Source organism: Octodon degus, unplaced genomic scaffold (assembly GCF_000260255.1).
Source record: "Octodon degus isolate 3935 unplaced genomic scaffold, OctDeg1.0 scaffold00003, whole genome shotgun sequence".
Taxonomy (NCBI): domain Eukaryota; kingdom Metazoa; phylum Chordata; class Mammalia; order Rodentia; family Octodontidae; genus Octodon; species Octodon degus.
Window position 1 is genome coordinate 21984869 of NW_004524579.1, and position 17120 is coordinate 22001988.

Here is a 17120-nt window from a genome sequence, read left to right on the forward strand (position 1 = left end):
ATATCACTATATATATAGTGTTATGGATATGAATTAACTAAGATAAGCAAGGACTCTCACCTGAGCTTAAAATATGTATGAGCTTTGAGCTGGGTACAAAATTTGTTCTATATGTTTTTCTCTAAGAACATCTGATGTATGCAATACATAAAAATTATTACCCATTGTAACTTGCGGGGTTTTCTCTTTGTAATTTCAGTATTGCATATATCCTCTTCTAGATGTTGTCAATGGGCCCTTCTACAATTCTTCCTACTGGCATGAATTTTCCACTATGGGATCAAGAGAAACTAATTTCTGTGTCATTGGAATTTACTCTTATGTAAATCTCTGTGAGGTGAGCAAATGTGGTCATCTCAGCCCATTTCTGCATTTCTTTTTTCGTGATTTATTTCTAAATTTTTATTCATTTTAATGAGAAAAAAGATAAGATAGCAATGAACCAATTTTAAAACAGGTTAGAAGGATGTTTACAGTAATTAATACATTGCATATTGTTGTCTTCATAGTAGTTACTCACAGCACAAGATGCAGACATGATCTCTTGTCTAAACAATATTAGTACAAATCTTTCTTCTCATTGAACTAAGAGAAAGTAGCTGTATAACTAACCTAACTATTTTGTATATACATATATTTTTTTCACTACAAAATGGTCCTTCATTTACATCCCCCTTTTTTGTTTTGCTTTTTCAGAAGTGGGTGTTTCACTGCTGTTAGAGAAGGTATATTTGGAGACATCTCTAAAAGACCTTTTCATACTTGATGCCAGTGCAAATATTGTAGGTACTTGAAGTCAGCAAAATATCCTTTAAATACTTCTCCAAATACAGCTTTTCTAAGTGCAGTGGAACACCCATCTCTGAAAAAACAAAATGAAAAAGGGGGATATGTTGGGAGCCACGAAGCTAGGAAATCAACCAAATATACATAGGTGGGACTTGGCCCAGTATCTAAAGCAAATAAGATACCTCACTCTTGAGGTGAACGTCCTGTCTGGTTAAGGTAAGCTATTAACTGCTAGGCAACCTAGTATCATGCGTTACTAAATTCATAAAAGTGTAAATAAAGGACAGTTAGTTTTGCTGTGAAAAAAAAGAAAGCATTTCTGAAATTCTAGTTGATCACATTGTTTGGTGGTTTTCTGACTCTAGAAAGTTCAGAATCAAAGGGGTAGAACTAAAAGTACATTCTGACAGGAGGAAAGTGAAGGAGAATGAGACCACAAGTTTCTTAATTTCATACTAAAATTATTTTTCTCTGATGCAGTACTTTAACTATAAGCATGTATTGAGCAATTTCTTTATTTTAAGCTTGTGCCAGTAAGATGTAAGCAAAAAGCATAGTCTGTGCTTGCTCAGGAATTTAAATCTTGTGGGAAATGCAGGTGTCTTCAATGCACAAAATAAGTGTGGAACGGGTCAAGTAATACTCAAGACAATACATTGCTTTAAAAAATAGTAATGATGATCACAGTTCAGTGCTGATTGTCCCTGGGCACCACTATTAAATGCTTTCACAGTTGTATTAGCTTTTTTTGCTGCTTTAGCTCACTTTCATATTCATATGCTTAGTGTCTAAATTACAAAAATGTATCGCCTTATGCAAATGGAAATCAGAAGTCCAAAATTGATCTCACTGAATTAAACTAAGCAGTTAATGATTTGTTTTGTCTCCTTTTTCAATTGTTTCTACTTTTTCTCTTTTTAATTTCTTACGCATTTCTTTCTTTTTTTCTTTCTTCTTCCAATTTTACATGCATATATCTGATAACATGAATAACTGGTTGGAAGACAATATCATGTAGTACAACAAATACTGTGAAATTCATATTACTTTGTGAAGTGAAAATCTGTATCATCTCTAATTTTTTCTGTTTTAATTCTAATTTGTATTTTCTTTTCTAAAAATGTAAGAAAATATGTCAACAGAGCCAGGTTCCTTTCTGAAAATCCTAAGGGAGAATCTATTTCCTTGTTTTCAGCTTCTAGAGAGAATCTGTGTCTGTGACATAGGCCTTTCTCCTGTGCCTCTAATGCCAGCATCCTGGCCTCTCTCTGATGTAGTTTCCATCCTCACAACTTTTCCTTTCTGACCCTTCTCTTGTGCCTTGTTCCTTCACCTCAGCGGACCCTGGTGACTACCTGAGACCCCTCGGATAACTGAGTATATTCTCTCTTTGTTAAGGTGGGCTGATGAGCACCACGAACCCTATCTGCAACCCCAACATCACTCTTGAATATTGCACATTTCATAAGAATTAAGATGGGAACAGTTTTTGGAGGGAAGGGAATTATTTCCTGTCTACTACACTGTGAAACTCCTTCATTCTTCACAAAAACCCATGTAACAGATGAGGAAACAAAGGCAGGGAGAGGTCACATAGTACACATTTCTTTATTCATGAAACTTCTTTCTCAGTATAGTGCAGAATAAAAATATCATATAAGTGGTAGAGGCTGTCTTTTGATGTTTGAAAATATACCCTGCTAATTGCCCTTATACAAAGTAATATCTATCTTTATACCAAGCAGAAATGATACAATTTGATTCTTAGCAAACAGGAACTGTGATAGCTTTGACAAATGCCACATCCCTGGTGAGGTACACAGTCAATAAATAGTTGTTGAGTTGACAAATAATGTGATACAACAAAGATAAAAATGACACGATGCTGGTGCTAAAAAATATTATTTCAAAGATCTTAAGGGCCTCACTTTCTTCTGTAACATGGATTTCCCTCCTTGCCCATATATGCTATTTGTTTACACAGGAGAAAAAAGATCAGTGCAACCAGAATATTAGGGAATTATTTCCAAATTTTGAGGAGGAGTTTTGTCTTGCAAGTAATTTGCCATTAGTGAAAAAAAGAACACTGAACTGAATCAAGAGATATGGATTTCAGCATTGCTTTATCCAGCATTGTGAGCTTGGACAATCATCTGGTCTTTCCTCATTTGTGAGCTAGAAGTTTCACCATCTATCCTTCCTCCCCACAAAGATGCTGTAAGAAGAAAATAGAACAGTGCATGTCAAAACTCTTCACAAGATTAAAAATGATTAATTGTTCAATACATCTTGATCTTCATGCTGGGGCCCCATTCTGCAGTACACAAGGGATCAGGAAGGTGACGGAAGGGACTAACCTCTGTCAGCCTCTCCTACCATGCTGGTTTAGACTTTGTTACCAAGAAACACCTGCATTTGCAGATCTTAGAAATAGAAAACAAATATAAGTTATTCATCAAGCCTGTATTAATCATATGCTATCTGTCAGTTGTACTGTCCTCTGCAGTGACTATTGCAAAATGACTTACACGTGATGCTTTAGTGGTGATTCCATTATCTGTGTATTTTAAGGAGACTGTGGAATGAGGGCCCTCTAAATCAGAGGATCTAGATCTTGGCACCTCTTACCAGATGTGTATTAACTAAATCACATGACCTTTCTGCACCTCCGTTTTCTCACCTAGGAAAGAGGAGTAAATAGTAGCCACCACAAAAATTGTTTTTTGTTTTTTGTTGTTTTTTTTTTTTGTTTTGTCTCTTCCCCCTACAAAGAAATAATAGAGTAGATAACTAGATATATAAACTGTAAAGTAACATACATATTACTCTGAGAGGGGGCTGATTTTTATCATCCAAGATCACAAAACTTATTAAAGAGATCCTGGGAAAGTTAGCCGCTGTAGACCTTGATTTTCTGCCATGACCTTATGATCTTAAGCAACCGGGAGAAGAGGTAATTGGCCAGCAACTACTACTTTGAAAGAAACAGAATCAAAATATTGAAGCTATTGACTCACCCTTAAGGCAGTCAACACAGCTTTGGTCTCTGACCTTTATGCGTCCTAGGCCAGTCAATAACCTGGCCAGTAGATGCAGTGCATGCCACTGATTTTGATTTGGGAGTAGTTTAACCTTGAACTGAGCGCCAAGTAACCAAGGCAACAGGCAGTCAGCTTCAGCATCGCAGGAGTAGGAATCCATAAATCAAGTCCCTAATGCAAACATGGTGTGCAGGTAGAGGTTTGAGGGGATAAGTGGTCTATGAGAAATTAGCTTTGAAAATGAGTGACTGTCCCTTGGTAGGTTACAGCACAGTTTCAAAGACTTTTTTTTTCTAATATATCAATAGAGGTCAACAGGTTATAGCAGTATGTTTTCATATAGTTTTAACTCTTTTTCTGTTTCCTCTTGTCTCTGCCCTTTAATTATGAACAGATGTTAGACCCACAGAGTTATTAGTATTGTTATTTCCCTCCTTTAAGTATATACTGCTGTGTGTCTTATGTTAACTGCAGGGATACTTAGAACTCATCTACTGTGGAGTAGTCTCCATATAGTCTGCTTTCTGAATTTAGATAGCAATTGCTTCCCAGACTCTACTCCCAGAACCTTTTCTCAGGCCCTGGTGTAGACAGATGTTGCACCTCAATATTTCAGTCAATACAAGGCTCTCTGGTTTTTTCTTTGTAATGATCAGCCTCCAGCCTCCAAAACCCCCTCTTATGGAAGGAGAGACACCAGGCTCAGGCAGAGAAGAAACTCGCCACTTGTCCCACCACTTTGGCCTTGCACAGCAGGGCACATCTGCTGCCACTTGGAAGGAAGAGAAACAGTCTTCCACGGACTATCTGCCCAGCGATGTCTCCTGGGGAGCAGTTACCCATTCCAGCCTCTCAGAACCTCTGATCTCAGAGAGATTTTGTTACTCAGGGATCTTGAGCCTTTGCCTAAAGTTTATCTGATATTCTTGTCCATCTATATCATTTCTGGGATGATTTCCATTCGCCTTTAAAGTGACTAAGAAAAAGTCAGGGCTCTTTCATTTTTTTCCCTTTGTTTCAAAAACTGACAACTAGCAGGCAGTATCATAACCTAGAAAATCCTCCATTATCAAGGGTTTTTGAAAAAGCTAAACAGTGACAATCTGAGTGACAGACTGTGTTAAGTGTCATTTTATTACATTTAACAAATTTTGTAACATAAACACTTGAGTGGCAAAGTATGCCCAACAGAGTATGATCAGATCAACTTTAATGAGATGTTACGGACTGAGACTAATTTGGATTGTGAACATTTGCATGCAAATGGGTACAACTGAAATGACTTGAAATCAGTTTGCTCCCCAGTGAGGGTTAAATATTCTGCTCCTAATCTTGTTTATTACCTTCCTTCCCCAAGCATAGCATAATTTAAACAAAGAAGTACTGGTGGCCATAGGTACAATGATGACGAATTAGTGAGTTGTTCTAGAGATGCCACTGTCCAATAGAAAGGGCTCGGATGCCTCAGTTCTAGAGCTGCTTCTGTTTAGGGGGAATGGTGTTTTGATGGTACAGGGAACCAAAATGGGGAGTTGTGCCCAGACTCTGGCCCTGATAGACTTCTAGATTTCTCAAAAAATTCATTTTCTCCATGGAAATACAAAGTTTAATACATGTTTGTGATGTTAGGAATATTAACAATAAAGGAAGAAAGGGTGTACACGTGAGGACTCCTTCTCACAAAGCTTCCTGAGACCACCTTCCCCAGAGTAGCAAATGCAATTCAATGTATCTCCTTACCGATGACCCTCTGTGCCCTTGAGATATACTGGATGTCTGAATGTAGCCTATCACGAGCTCAGCAGCACGCTTTACCAACAGGACATACTGCACACATTTTCATATCTCAGTGGTGGTACCTTGCAGTCTTTCTGTCACAGAATTTCATATTTGTTTATCTCTACTGTCAGATTGCTTTAAATAATACAAAAAAAACATAAATTATACTGTTATTCGTAGCATCTCAAGGAGTTTTAGAAACCAGAAAAGAGTAGGAGGAAAGTAATAGAGGTGTGACTTTTCCCTGACTGGTTATAGGTGGCTTTTCCAGTGGTGATACTAGAGCCTCTGCACCCTCTGCAAGAAAACGCTTCAGTGGACTGGGCTTGTGCCGGGCGTCAGAGTGTGCCTGGGCAGAACAACATGATCCTAGGTTTAGCATCTGGCTACCTGGAAACTTCCAGCTCTGCTATTAAGACTAGTGTGAGTTTACTCAGCTTTTCCTTAAGCTCTCAGAAATGTATATTCCTCACCTGTAAAACTGAGAAAATAATAATATCCACACTACATGCTTCACAGGGTTGCTTGAAGGCCCAAGGAGAACTGACCTCACTGTGGCAGCGAGATAATGGTACTTGGGGAAGGCAGTGTATCATTTCATTGGGATGAAAAACAAAATTGTTAAGGACTACTGCAATAAAACTCCATTTGTTGTCGCTGCTGTCAGTGGTGGCAGGTAGCACACAGATGAAGAAATGGAATAGCTGGCCATTTGACATGCATCAGATATCCTCAGAATCTAGATTTATGCTTCCATGAGATGGATGGTCACACTTTCGCAAGTGGAGATGTTGGAGGTGCCCACAAGTCCTTGGTCATGTCAAGAAAAGAAAACGAAGCCTCTGCTTACTGGTTAAAATTGGTTTTGTGGAAGCTATGGATTACAATAATTATGACACTACCACTCCTACTTACCATAATAATGTAGACACATACTGTGGATTGTGTGCTAGACATTGTTCTAAGTACATGAACTGCTTATTGGATGGACCCAGCAGCCCCTACAAAGTAGGGCTGTTACCAGTTTTGCACTTGAGAAAGCTAACTATTCAAATACAAAGCCTAAAGCTATAATTTTGAGGAAGTTAAGGAACTTGCTCTTGTTTACACAGCAGAAAAGTGACAGAACCTGGATTCAAACTCTGAAAACAGCGTTGCAAAAGAGCTTGCAAGTGTCTGTCAGGCTTCTGCACGGTAGTAACATGACTGAAGCATGTGTGTTAGGACCAGACTGCCAAAGGCCCCAGAGCTCTTCCTTAGTTCAGTAACTGTTATTGCACAGCAGTCTTGGTACCTGTCCTGCTTCTGGTAGCTTGGCCTTTTTGAAAGTTATTTCTAATTAAATATGAATTAATTGTACACATTAGTGGACTTCAATGTACTTCATCACATACACACAGCACACACTTTCCAATTCCAGCCTCCCCACACCCACTTTCCCATACCCCTCCCTAGACTCTGGTGTCACTATCCTACATTTTGGTTGATTTTTCTTTAACTTTTATACATACGACAGAGAATGTGCAATACTTGTGTCTCTGTGTGTGGATAATTTCCCTTAAAATGTCTTTTTTCCCATATATTTTGCTTCAAATGATTGGATTTCATTTTTCTTTCTGAATGAATAATTTTTAGCTGTGTTTATAAACTGTTAGTCCTTCAATGGGCACCTAGATTGATTCCCTTCTGGATCCTGCTTATTCCCACTCATGACATTACATATGTTCTTCTCAGCACCAAAGATACCTCTCCTTCACCGCTATCTAAATCTAGCATGAGCTCTACTGTTTTGCCTCCTCTCTTAGAATTCCTCAAGCACCTGGGATGAACAGCACGCATGCCTGCATGAACTTGTTGCCCAGTCTTGCCTTCCCAGCTGGATGGCATAAACAGAGACTCACTGCCTGGAGAGCCACACAACTCCCTTCACAGTGTTCAGAGTAGCATCAGCAGGGTCAGGCTGGGGGATCTCAGAATGCTAAAGGTCACCTCAGGCCTCTGACTGCTTCACACTTTCAGGCAGCTAATCTGGAACCATCACACTCTACCTCAGCCAGAAAACCAGGCATGGCTACTTTTCTTCTTTAAATATGCTACATTTTCATTATCTTTATATCAGAAGGTAGTCAAATCATTTGACTATTCCCTCAGAGCAATTCAGCTTGATATTCTTCGTGTTCTTTTAAATAAACTTCAGGTTTGGGGGTTACTGTTTTTTAGGGATTCCAAGTCCCCACTTGAAAGTGGACCAGACAGCAGCACACAGTAAGAACGAGGGTCCAGTATCCACCATGATGACCAGGAAGAAGCCAGCTGCCATTGACAGTGTTGCAATTCCACCAACCCCAGTGTTATCTCTCCTTGCTGCCTCCACAGCAACATCAGATGCAGGTGAGCACATTTCTTTTTTCTTTTTCTTTCTTTTTTTTTTTTTTTTTTAGATTTTTTTTTAAAAGTAAAAGAATTACAAACAATACAGAATTTCACTAAATAAAATAATACAAATTTAACAATAGTTATTGTACTGCATAATGTCTTCAAATTAGTTAGGTGAGCATATTTCAGATGCTTTAGGTTCACTGTCCTGAGGATGGCTGAACTATAGAGTACAGTAAGAGTTATCCATTGACCCAACTTCCCAGTAAGAGTTATCCACTGAACCTGCCTCACATGACTCTAGGCATGAGAGCTGTTTCAAGGTTGGGTTTTTCACTTAGGTGGAGGTCTAGAAAAGGAAGAAAATGGTAACCTTTGAGGCAAAGGTACTTTATGGTCTAGTGAAGAGTACCTGAATAGTAACAGGACTTATTACTCTTCATTAAGCCATAGTAACTTAACAGTGCCTACATCAGGGATATATATATATATATATATATATATATATTGTGTAATTTACAAAGAACTCTGTGAAATACATGCCTGTAAAATGCATGCTTTTTTAAAAGAAAAAGATAACTGTCACAGCAGCCATAGCCATGATGTAAGCCTCTTCATTTCATTCCTTCATTGCTCATCAGATTTGTAAGATGACAGCCATCACTTTGTGTCTCTGAGGCTCTGATAGGTATACATATGGTTTCACAAATTCCATAATAGTTCTTAGAACACTCGCCAGTAGTGGAACTCTTTATTCACATGTCCTGAGTTTTTTTACACCTGATCCACACCTCTGCTCTTCATTGTTCCCTGCACAATCTCCCACTAGGCCTTCTGTCAACCCCACTTTACCAAGCTCAGCCCCACCACAAAGAACACAGGTCTTGGATGTAGCTTAGTACCTGTGCTAGGGAATAGCTATTCCTGCTCATATGCGATGGATCTTCAAGACCCAACCAGTCACAGCTACTACAAATGCTTATAAGGTCCAGGGTCTCTACCATCCATTTAGCATCTCCTCGTAGACTACATCAGAAAATCTCTCATATTCAACTTCTTCCCTGTGCAAAATAGAGTGCATCTCAGAGACACAGTCCAAAACTTACATTCTTGCTATGTTCATGCTGGTACATTTCTTTAATATTTGTTGAGTAAATACATTGGAAAACATGTATTCTTCATGTTTTTAGTACTTAGATATAGTATTTATAAGACCATGAATATAGTCATCATTGTCATCCCATCCAACTAAGCTTCTCATTTCCTCATTTAGTGGGTGTTTTGGGCAAAGAATTCAAGGTGATTACATACCTACTTTCTTCATGGAAATCATACCAATAATTAGCAAATCAGCCCAGTTGAGATAACAAAGAAATACTTGGAATGAAATCTCTGAAATTTACTTAAGAAAAATATTAGCAATGGTTGGGGGGGGATGATGTTTTTGCTATGGAGTGAAGATAGAAATGTCATCTTCCTTCCCACATAGGATTTTGCAGTTTTTAAATAAGTAGTGTGCATTAGTAGATTCTCTGCAGGAGGCACAGAATTCCACAATTTCATGTGATGTCATAGCTTATTTCTAGGGGATGAACTCTTAATATCTCTTGAATGCAGTATTCTCTGCATTTATTTTGGAAATCTTGTTCTCCAGGAATGAGATCATCTCTCTAAAATAAGCATAAGCCTTTGCACTCTTTATACACAATTTAAAATGAGCAGGTTTTGGTGGAAATAGTGGATACCCTACACCAGAATGAACAAGAAGTCAAGGAGAGAAAGCCACAAAAGAATGAGGAGGAAGACACCTCTGGTGTCTGATGGATCAATAGCAATTTGAGAAGCCGGAGGAGGTTGGTACCATTGCTGGAATGCCAGGAGGACTCCACTTTGCTAAAACAACAGATATGGGCCCTAGACTGCAATACCAACCCTGATAATTCAACCTTGTCTAAACTTAAGCATGAAGCCCTCTCTTTATGGATTTAAATATTAACTGTGTGTTTCCACTTTTGCTTGCCAAGCACAGATATTTCCCAGGTGCCAAAGACAGGTGGTCCCTCGTTTTCCTTCTGATATTCTTCCCATTCTGTGTGAAAGACGCCATTCTTTTGATACATGATTACATGGGCCTGTCTCCTCTGCTTTCTTCCACTTAAAATGTGCCATGCAGGTGAAAGAACCAGGTGGAGACTGGAATTTTAAACCTGCCTGTCCAGTCATTGAAGCTGAGCCAGAACTCTCCCATGTGAGGACACTTCCAGGACAGGAATGGGCTGTTTCGTTTTCTCAGGACACACGTGAGACCTCTATCAGAATTGCACAGATTTGGTCCATTTCCAGGTCTCAGAACTTTGCAGGAGAAATAAGCCACAGATCTACCCCAGGTGCTGGGAGCCAGACCTTCCTGTGATTTCACTCCCCACAGATAAACAGATTCCCACAAACGTGAGAGAGTTGGGAGCACACAGACTGGGCTCGCTTCCAACACTTTCACATATGCAATAAAGGATACCTCCCAAGATTCTGGGATTCACCTGAAGTCATACTATTGGAGGGAAATCCAAATTTTTTTATTTACTACATTATTTTCAATGGAACTCCACTTCTGTAGTAGGCCCAACCTGAGCAAAGACAGCTTGCTTTCTTCTTAACTGTGCCCTGGGTTCATTGTTATAACAAAATACCTGAGAAAATCAACTTAGAAACAAGAGATTTATTTTAGCTCTTGGGTTCAGTCTGTGATTGCTTTGTTGCTAGAGGTCTGTGTTGAGGCAGAATAGGGTGGCAGAAGGGCACAGTGGAGTGGAGCTGTTCACTTCCAAGCAACCAGGAAGCAAAGGAAGAGGCAGCCAAAGAGGAGGCAAGATACAGTTCTCGAGGTCATGCTCCCATGACTCACTGTCTTCAACTAGGCCTGTTCTTCTAAGTTTCCATTATACTTCAATAATGTCATCAAATTATAAATCCATCACTGGCCAGTCCTTAATAAAGTTAGAACCCTCGTGATGCACTAACCTTCAAAAGCCTCTCTGAATGCATGAGGAGGATTTCTTAGACCTAAACAACTATCGCAGCACCTGTAATTCTTGGAGAACAATCTGGTGGAGTAGATAGCTCCATCTAACCAAGCCAAGTAAGAGACAGCTTTGACTTCAACTAAGAACATAGCAGGCAGTTAATAGTTCCTGAGTTTGATGTCCTTTAACTGGATCCATGTACAATAGTCATATATATTTCTGATGAGACAATTCACTTGTATTTTGCTTTCTTTAGAATGCCTTTCTTTATCTTGCACTATAAGCAAAGTAATTTATAATTATTTTTTGATTTTTGCAATAAGTATTGATAACCTGTTTTCTAATAAGGAATCACTTCTATAATACGATTTTTGGAAACCAAATAACTTCAGGGAGAAAAAAAGGAAATAAAAGTTTAATCATGTGGCTTATAAAACAAAGATTAATTTAAGATATCATTTAGAGATAAGAAGATACTCAATTCAATTAATTATACACGCCTTTCATTTAAATATAAAGAATGCTAAAAAATAAACAAATGACAATAATGGATTTTAAATTACTAGATACAGTTCTTGATATAAAATAATATTTCAATTCCATATAGCGGTGGTTCAATAAATATTCAGAATAAAATAAATAGTTCATAAAAGGAGCTATGTGCCTACCCAGTACTGAACAGGGTAGGAGACATTTTAGAAGTCATACTGGATCTTGGAAACATTTAACAATCAATCAGAAAACATCTGACAGGCACATTAACAGATGGTTGGTAAATATTTGTCAAGTAATTGATTGCTCTGTAGCATTAACATGAATTTTTCAAATGGGTGACCTTCAGTATAGTTTTACAAAGAAAGAATTCTCACCTTATTTTACAATCAGGGAGAAAAAAAGGAAATAAAGATTTAATTATGTGGCTTTTTTAAAAAAAAAAGATTTTTTTTTTTACAATACAGGACAAAATGTTGGCCAAAAATTTACATATGTCTTTTCTAGAGCTAGTATGTTTGACATAAATTAAAACATGGACAAAGGCCTGTCCACATTTTTGTCTAAGGCAACTTTTTAGTCTCACAGAATCTAAGACACTTGCTGCTTATGAAGTCATTGATTTGTCCAAGGGGCAGGAGAGCAGTTCCAGCAGAGGGCGGCTGGCTAAGAACCAGGCAGTGTGTGAGCCACCTGGAGACAGGGAAGGGAAGAGGGATCCAGTGGCTGCCACCAGTTTTCCAGCAGGTCAGCCTGCGTGATCACACTGCTCAATAGCTATTGATCTGCTGCAGTCCCCTGGCACAGCCAAGGAGCTCTGATTCAAGGGAGTGCTGCATCATTATTGCAGGTAATTAGGGCTAATGCAGTAAAAGCTTCAATAAAGTTTATTCAAAGTGATGCATAATTTGAAGCAACTTCTATTACACTTGCCCAATAATGATTTAATAACCATATCAGATAATCCATACCTGAATAAGTCAGGCTAATTTTTCTTGTCTTCTACCTATTGAACTGACTTCTGAGCAAGGTCATGCAATGTATAGAGAATTCATGGTTTCACTTTTACAGCATGTGTTTTCTCTTCTCTTGTATGTATTTAATATGAGACTATATTAATAGGTAAATTCCAAGTTGTATTAATAACAGTGAAACTTCAGGACAACAAAATAACTATGATTTTCCCCCTAAAAGTTATAGAAGAGTAGACTACAAATGATGAAAACTCAAAACTAAAGTAATATATCCTTGTTCTCTCTGTCTCTGTCACATACACACACAAACACACACACACACACACACCCTAGTATTCTCTAACCTTAAATTAAAGGAGGAGAAAAGACTCCTATTAGTGACACTGTCCATAAATTTCAAGTATTCATAGTGTTCCTCCATGAGAAATAGCAGAGGAACAGACTGAAAACAGTTCTGAGTTTCTGTGTTTTGATCAAGTCTAATCCACCGTTCTCTCATACCATATAATCTTGGTCTAAAAAAATCAAAACCCATCAGTAAGTGAAAATAGCTAAATTTCACAGGTTTACGCAATTTTTAGACATTTTTCTTTTATGCAAAGACAATACTAGGTAAATATTTAGCTATTAGCTTAATTTGCACCCAAATCAATATTAACTACACCTGTAATCAGGATACAAAAACTTAAAATTGAAAATTTACTTACCTTTACAAATAAAACTTGGAATTCTTAAATCTAATAGAATCAAGATGAAACATAGGGTGAGTAGTTGGATACAAGGATCATGAAAATTGCTCCTAGATTCTCGTTTCTATGATGCCTGTTTTTTCTCTTGGTTTTAACTGCCATTCTTGGAGATGACCACTGAATAGCAACATATCCTGGTACACAAAAGAAAGCAAAGAACAGGGATATAAGAATTATACAATTATTTATTTCATTTGCTTTTGTCTTCTGTGTAATCCTGATCCAAAGCGCCTAACCAAAACAGCAGACGAGTTCAGCCAACTCTTGTGTTTCACAAGAACTAAAATAGAGCACATAACTGTGTAAGGTAATAGGACCTGGAGTGTCCTAGAAAGTAAGTTTATGCACTGACGAAGCTTTCACATTTTAAAATAAATCTCTATGATTTCACAGTAATCAGTTAAAACATACAATAGAAAATATTCCAAAAAAAATCTAGAGCAATTTATGCCGATTTAAAAAACAGTTGTTACAGTTTTCTGGAAAGTATTAACCCTGAGACCGCACTGAAGCTTCACAAAATGAGTCGGTGTACAGACCCTCTGCTGAAAGTGGCAGGCTCAGGAAAAGCAATGCTCCCTTCATCCCTCAAATATCCAGCTGGACTAGAAGCTGCTTTGCTTTCCTGAGGTCCCCATCTCACACCAAAGACTTTCTGGGAAACCTCCATGATTATTGCTATTCTACCCTCAAAGGACAAAACAAACCTTTTTAATTGAATCTGCACACTCTGGGTCAAGGCTGTGACATCTCAGGGAAGCAGTAAATTCCCAAGAATCTGCCCTTGCCTTCTGTTCCAGACTCATCTCCTTGGTATGCCCTTGAATGCCCTTTTCCCATCACCACTATCAAAGTATAGTTTTCCAAAGTCTTATCTCCAAGATTCATTTAGCTCTTTAAGGAGGAAAGCTGTATGGTGATAAAATTGGTCCAAAGAACAGTTAGAGAAATGGGTGTTGTAGCAAGTGTGGGCATTGGAGAACGCATGTGTGGCAAGTTGCTCCATTAATGTCCTATTATGCAATGAAATCATAACCTCTGTGTTTATCTTATCTACCAGAAAAACCTTTACTAGGTAAAATCCGCATGTTATTCTTTAGGAGAGTAGGTTCTGGACTTTTAGCAGTAGTAGTCCAACAATGACACACTTCTCTAGAAAATTAATAATCCTTGGGCAGACATGAGAGGAAGAGTGAAATGATACTCACCTCTCCGACTGCCTTGTTTCTAAATGTCAGCTCAGCTTTCTTACATGGCCAGCAACTGCTCCAGTTGCATGTATGTTTTCTTGCTGCGTGTTGCCTGCACTTACCAGTGATCACAGATTTTGGTGTTTATGTCTATAATATGGGGTAAGTGTGACCTACTATAGAAGATGTGGTGAGAAAAATGTGATGCAATAATTGTGGGAATCTTAGCAAAGTATCTTACCAAAATAAGAGTTTCCAAGCACATTAAAGTACTTATAAGAGTTGAGCCAATGTGTGCTTTTGTTGTTATGGCTATTCTTAATATTACTTGCTTTTGTCTGAAATTTATTTTATGTGTCTACCCTTCATCTTTTTTGGATGCGTAATTCATGCTGATTCTTAAAGATCCAGCATATATACCTTCAGTTCTAAGAAACTTTCTCTGATGCCCAAATAAGAATCATATCAAGTTGAATACCACAGTCCCTGTGCTTCCATGGCTTCCTGCAAACACAATGAACATTTATTTCTATATTTACTATGTGAGTCTAGCCACTGAACTGGAAGAGCATATATCCTTCTAGTCACACCTTATTCTACTTTAACACCCCAATCTCTAGCACCATAATGTTAAATACTGGATAAAATGTATTGAACATCTACATGCTGTACAAAATAGTCTGGTTCCTGAAAACATACACTGTAGCATCATAATCATTAGGAGTGAGTGATGGTAATTTGCCTTTATTTCCCCTATTAGCACCAGAGAGGGCAAATTATGCCAGGAAGATTCAGCAAAGGGAGCAACCAGGCAGGTTTCCAGCCTTCTTGTTCAATAAAAGCACCCAGCCCCTGGTTGTTCCACCAGGGCATTTCCAGGGGAAGATTATATTTAAAGAAAGTCAGCCTCTAAGGTAATATGTACAAGATAAAATATACCATTTCATCAGAGAAGAGAAGAACCAGGTGCATGTAAGCATCTTCCTGCATTCAGAAGACCTGTGAATTTTGCAGGATGAGCCATTTAATGAAAGATTGGAGAAATGAAAAATTGACCTGTATTGTACTGTGATTATTTTATATGTGATAGTCTTAGACAGTGTCTGGAATGTTTGTTTACCTGGGCAGTGGCCATTTCATGTTTGGGTTTTGTCTCATTTAATGAGTGTTGGGCACCCCACGAATTCTCAGTCCCTTGGGATGTAAGGACTGAAGATAAGAGGAGTAAAATCCAAGAGTGCTACCTTTGGGAAATTCACAATCAATGTCAAAGACCTTGTCTAGTGCTGCATGCACAGTAGATACTCAATAAACATGTCTGCTCTTAGTTTAACTAATTATATTTCTCCTGAGCTGAGATTTTTTTTTCAAAAATAGAAAGCTTAATGACAGGCTTGAAAGTGCTGTCTCTGTGAGAAGTTTAACTCAATTTATCTTCTCTGAATACCTCACACAGATTAGGCTCCCAACTGCCTCATGCCACAGTCAGACCCTCTTAAAAATAGAGTAATGATAATAATACATTTTATCTTCTTCTCAATGATAGTATCATTCACACCTCCATTGAAGCCCTGTGGGAGGTTTGGCTGTGAGGCATCAGACACAGGGGGGAGTCAGGTGCGATTATTGTAATGAGGACTCCACACTCAGTGAAATGTGGAAAAGAAACCCTCCCATACGTGAAGCGATTTCTATTAAGATACTCATTTCATATCAAATATTCAAGCTCTTCTTTATAAATGAGGGAGAATGAAAGGACACACTTCCGGGGGCAGATTTTATGCAGCACCGATAGCAGGCTCAAATACTTTATGATCAGTTTTGAGATGAAAGCACAGTGCCTGCCTTGTTCATGGGTTCTTTCCATTTCCAGAAGTCTAATTAGATTGTTGGTTTAATGGTGGCAAGATAATTTAGTGGCAACTGAAAGCAACTATGTTAATGAAAAGGGAGCACAGTGCTTTGGGTTTCCTGTAATTAATGGAGAGTTTTTGAAAAACTTTTGGTTTCCAGTGAAGTTGGCAGAATGAGCCCAGCTGTTGAGACAAGGGCAAAGCCTTTCCTACTCAGTGCTGTAGAGACAGCCTTAGGCAATGTGAAAGAGCTGTGTAATGACTATCATTTAAAAATGATCTTGAGTGGTCTGGGCAGGCTATAGCCAGTCTATGAGCAGAAATGGAGGAAGAGGCATGGGGAGAAAAGAGATGCAGAGAGAGAAACTAATAAGGATTATGAGAAAGGTGTAACAGAGAGAGACACCCATCTGCCTTCATCCTTACATCCTACCACATGGAGGCTCCAACGGAGTCTCTGCTCAGCTGTTTTAGAGCCTCCTTTGCCTGCTGCTGATACTGTAAAAACTGGACTACAACAGACTAGAAGAGTCCTTCAACCAACCACTTCACTTCCACTTTGCAGATGAAACACTGAGCCCAAAGAGTTTCTGAATATTACCTGACTGGGAGTTATGAAACTTGGACTCACTAGTCACCACAATGAGACAGAGTAGAAAACTAGATTTGGAATTCAAGGATGGGGTTTATTGTAGAGTCCTTGTTACAGTACTGCAGTGCTTTCTAATATGCCTTTGTAGGTGAGTCACTGAGGCTTCCAGGTCCCGATTTCCTCATCAGTAAAATCAAAATAATCATTTCTTCCTTTTTAGCAATAACAAGAAAATCTATTCCATGTTGGAAACCTACCACTTGTA

The 17120-nt window shown here is 38.4% G+C and overlaps 1 protein-coding gene across 1 annotated transcript in view; it reads left to right on the plus strand.

The window, feature by feature from the left end:
- The window catches only part of Setbp1 (SET binding protein 1), a 393025-nt gene that overhangs the window by 359442 nt on the left and 16463 nt on the right, over positions 1-17120 (plus strand). Inside the window, exon 5 of the mRNA XM_023713570.1 lies at positions 7830-8000. Within this exon, the coding sequence (XP_023569338.1) occupies positions 7830-8000 (171 nt within the window). The remainder of the gene's footprint in view (positions 1-7829; positions 8001-17120) is intronic.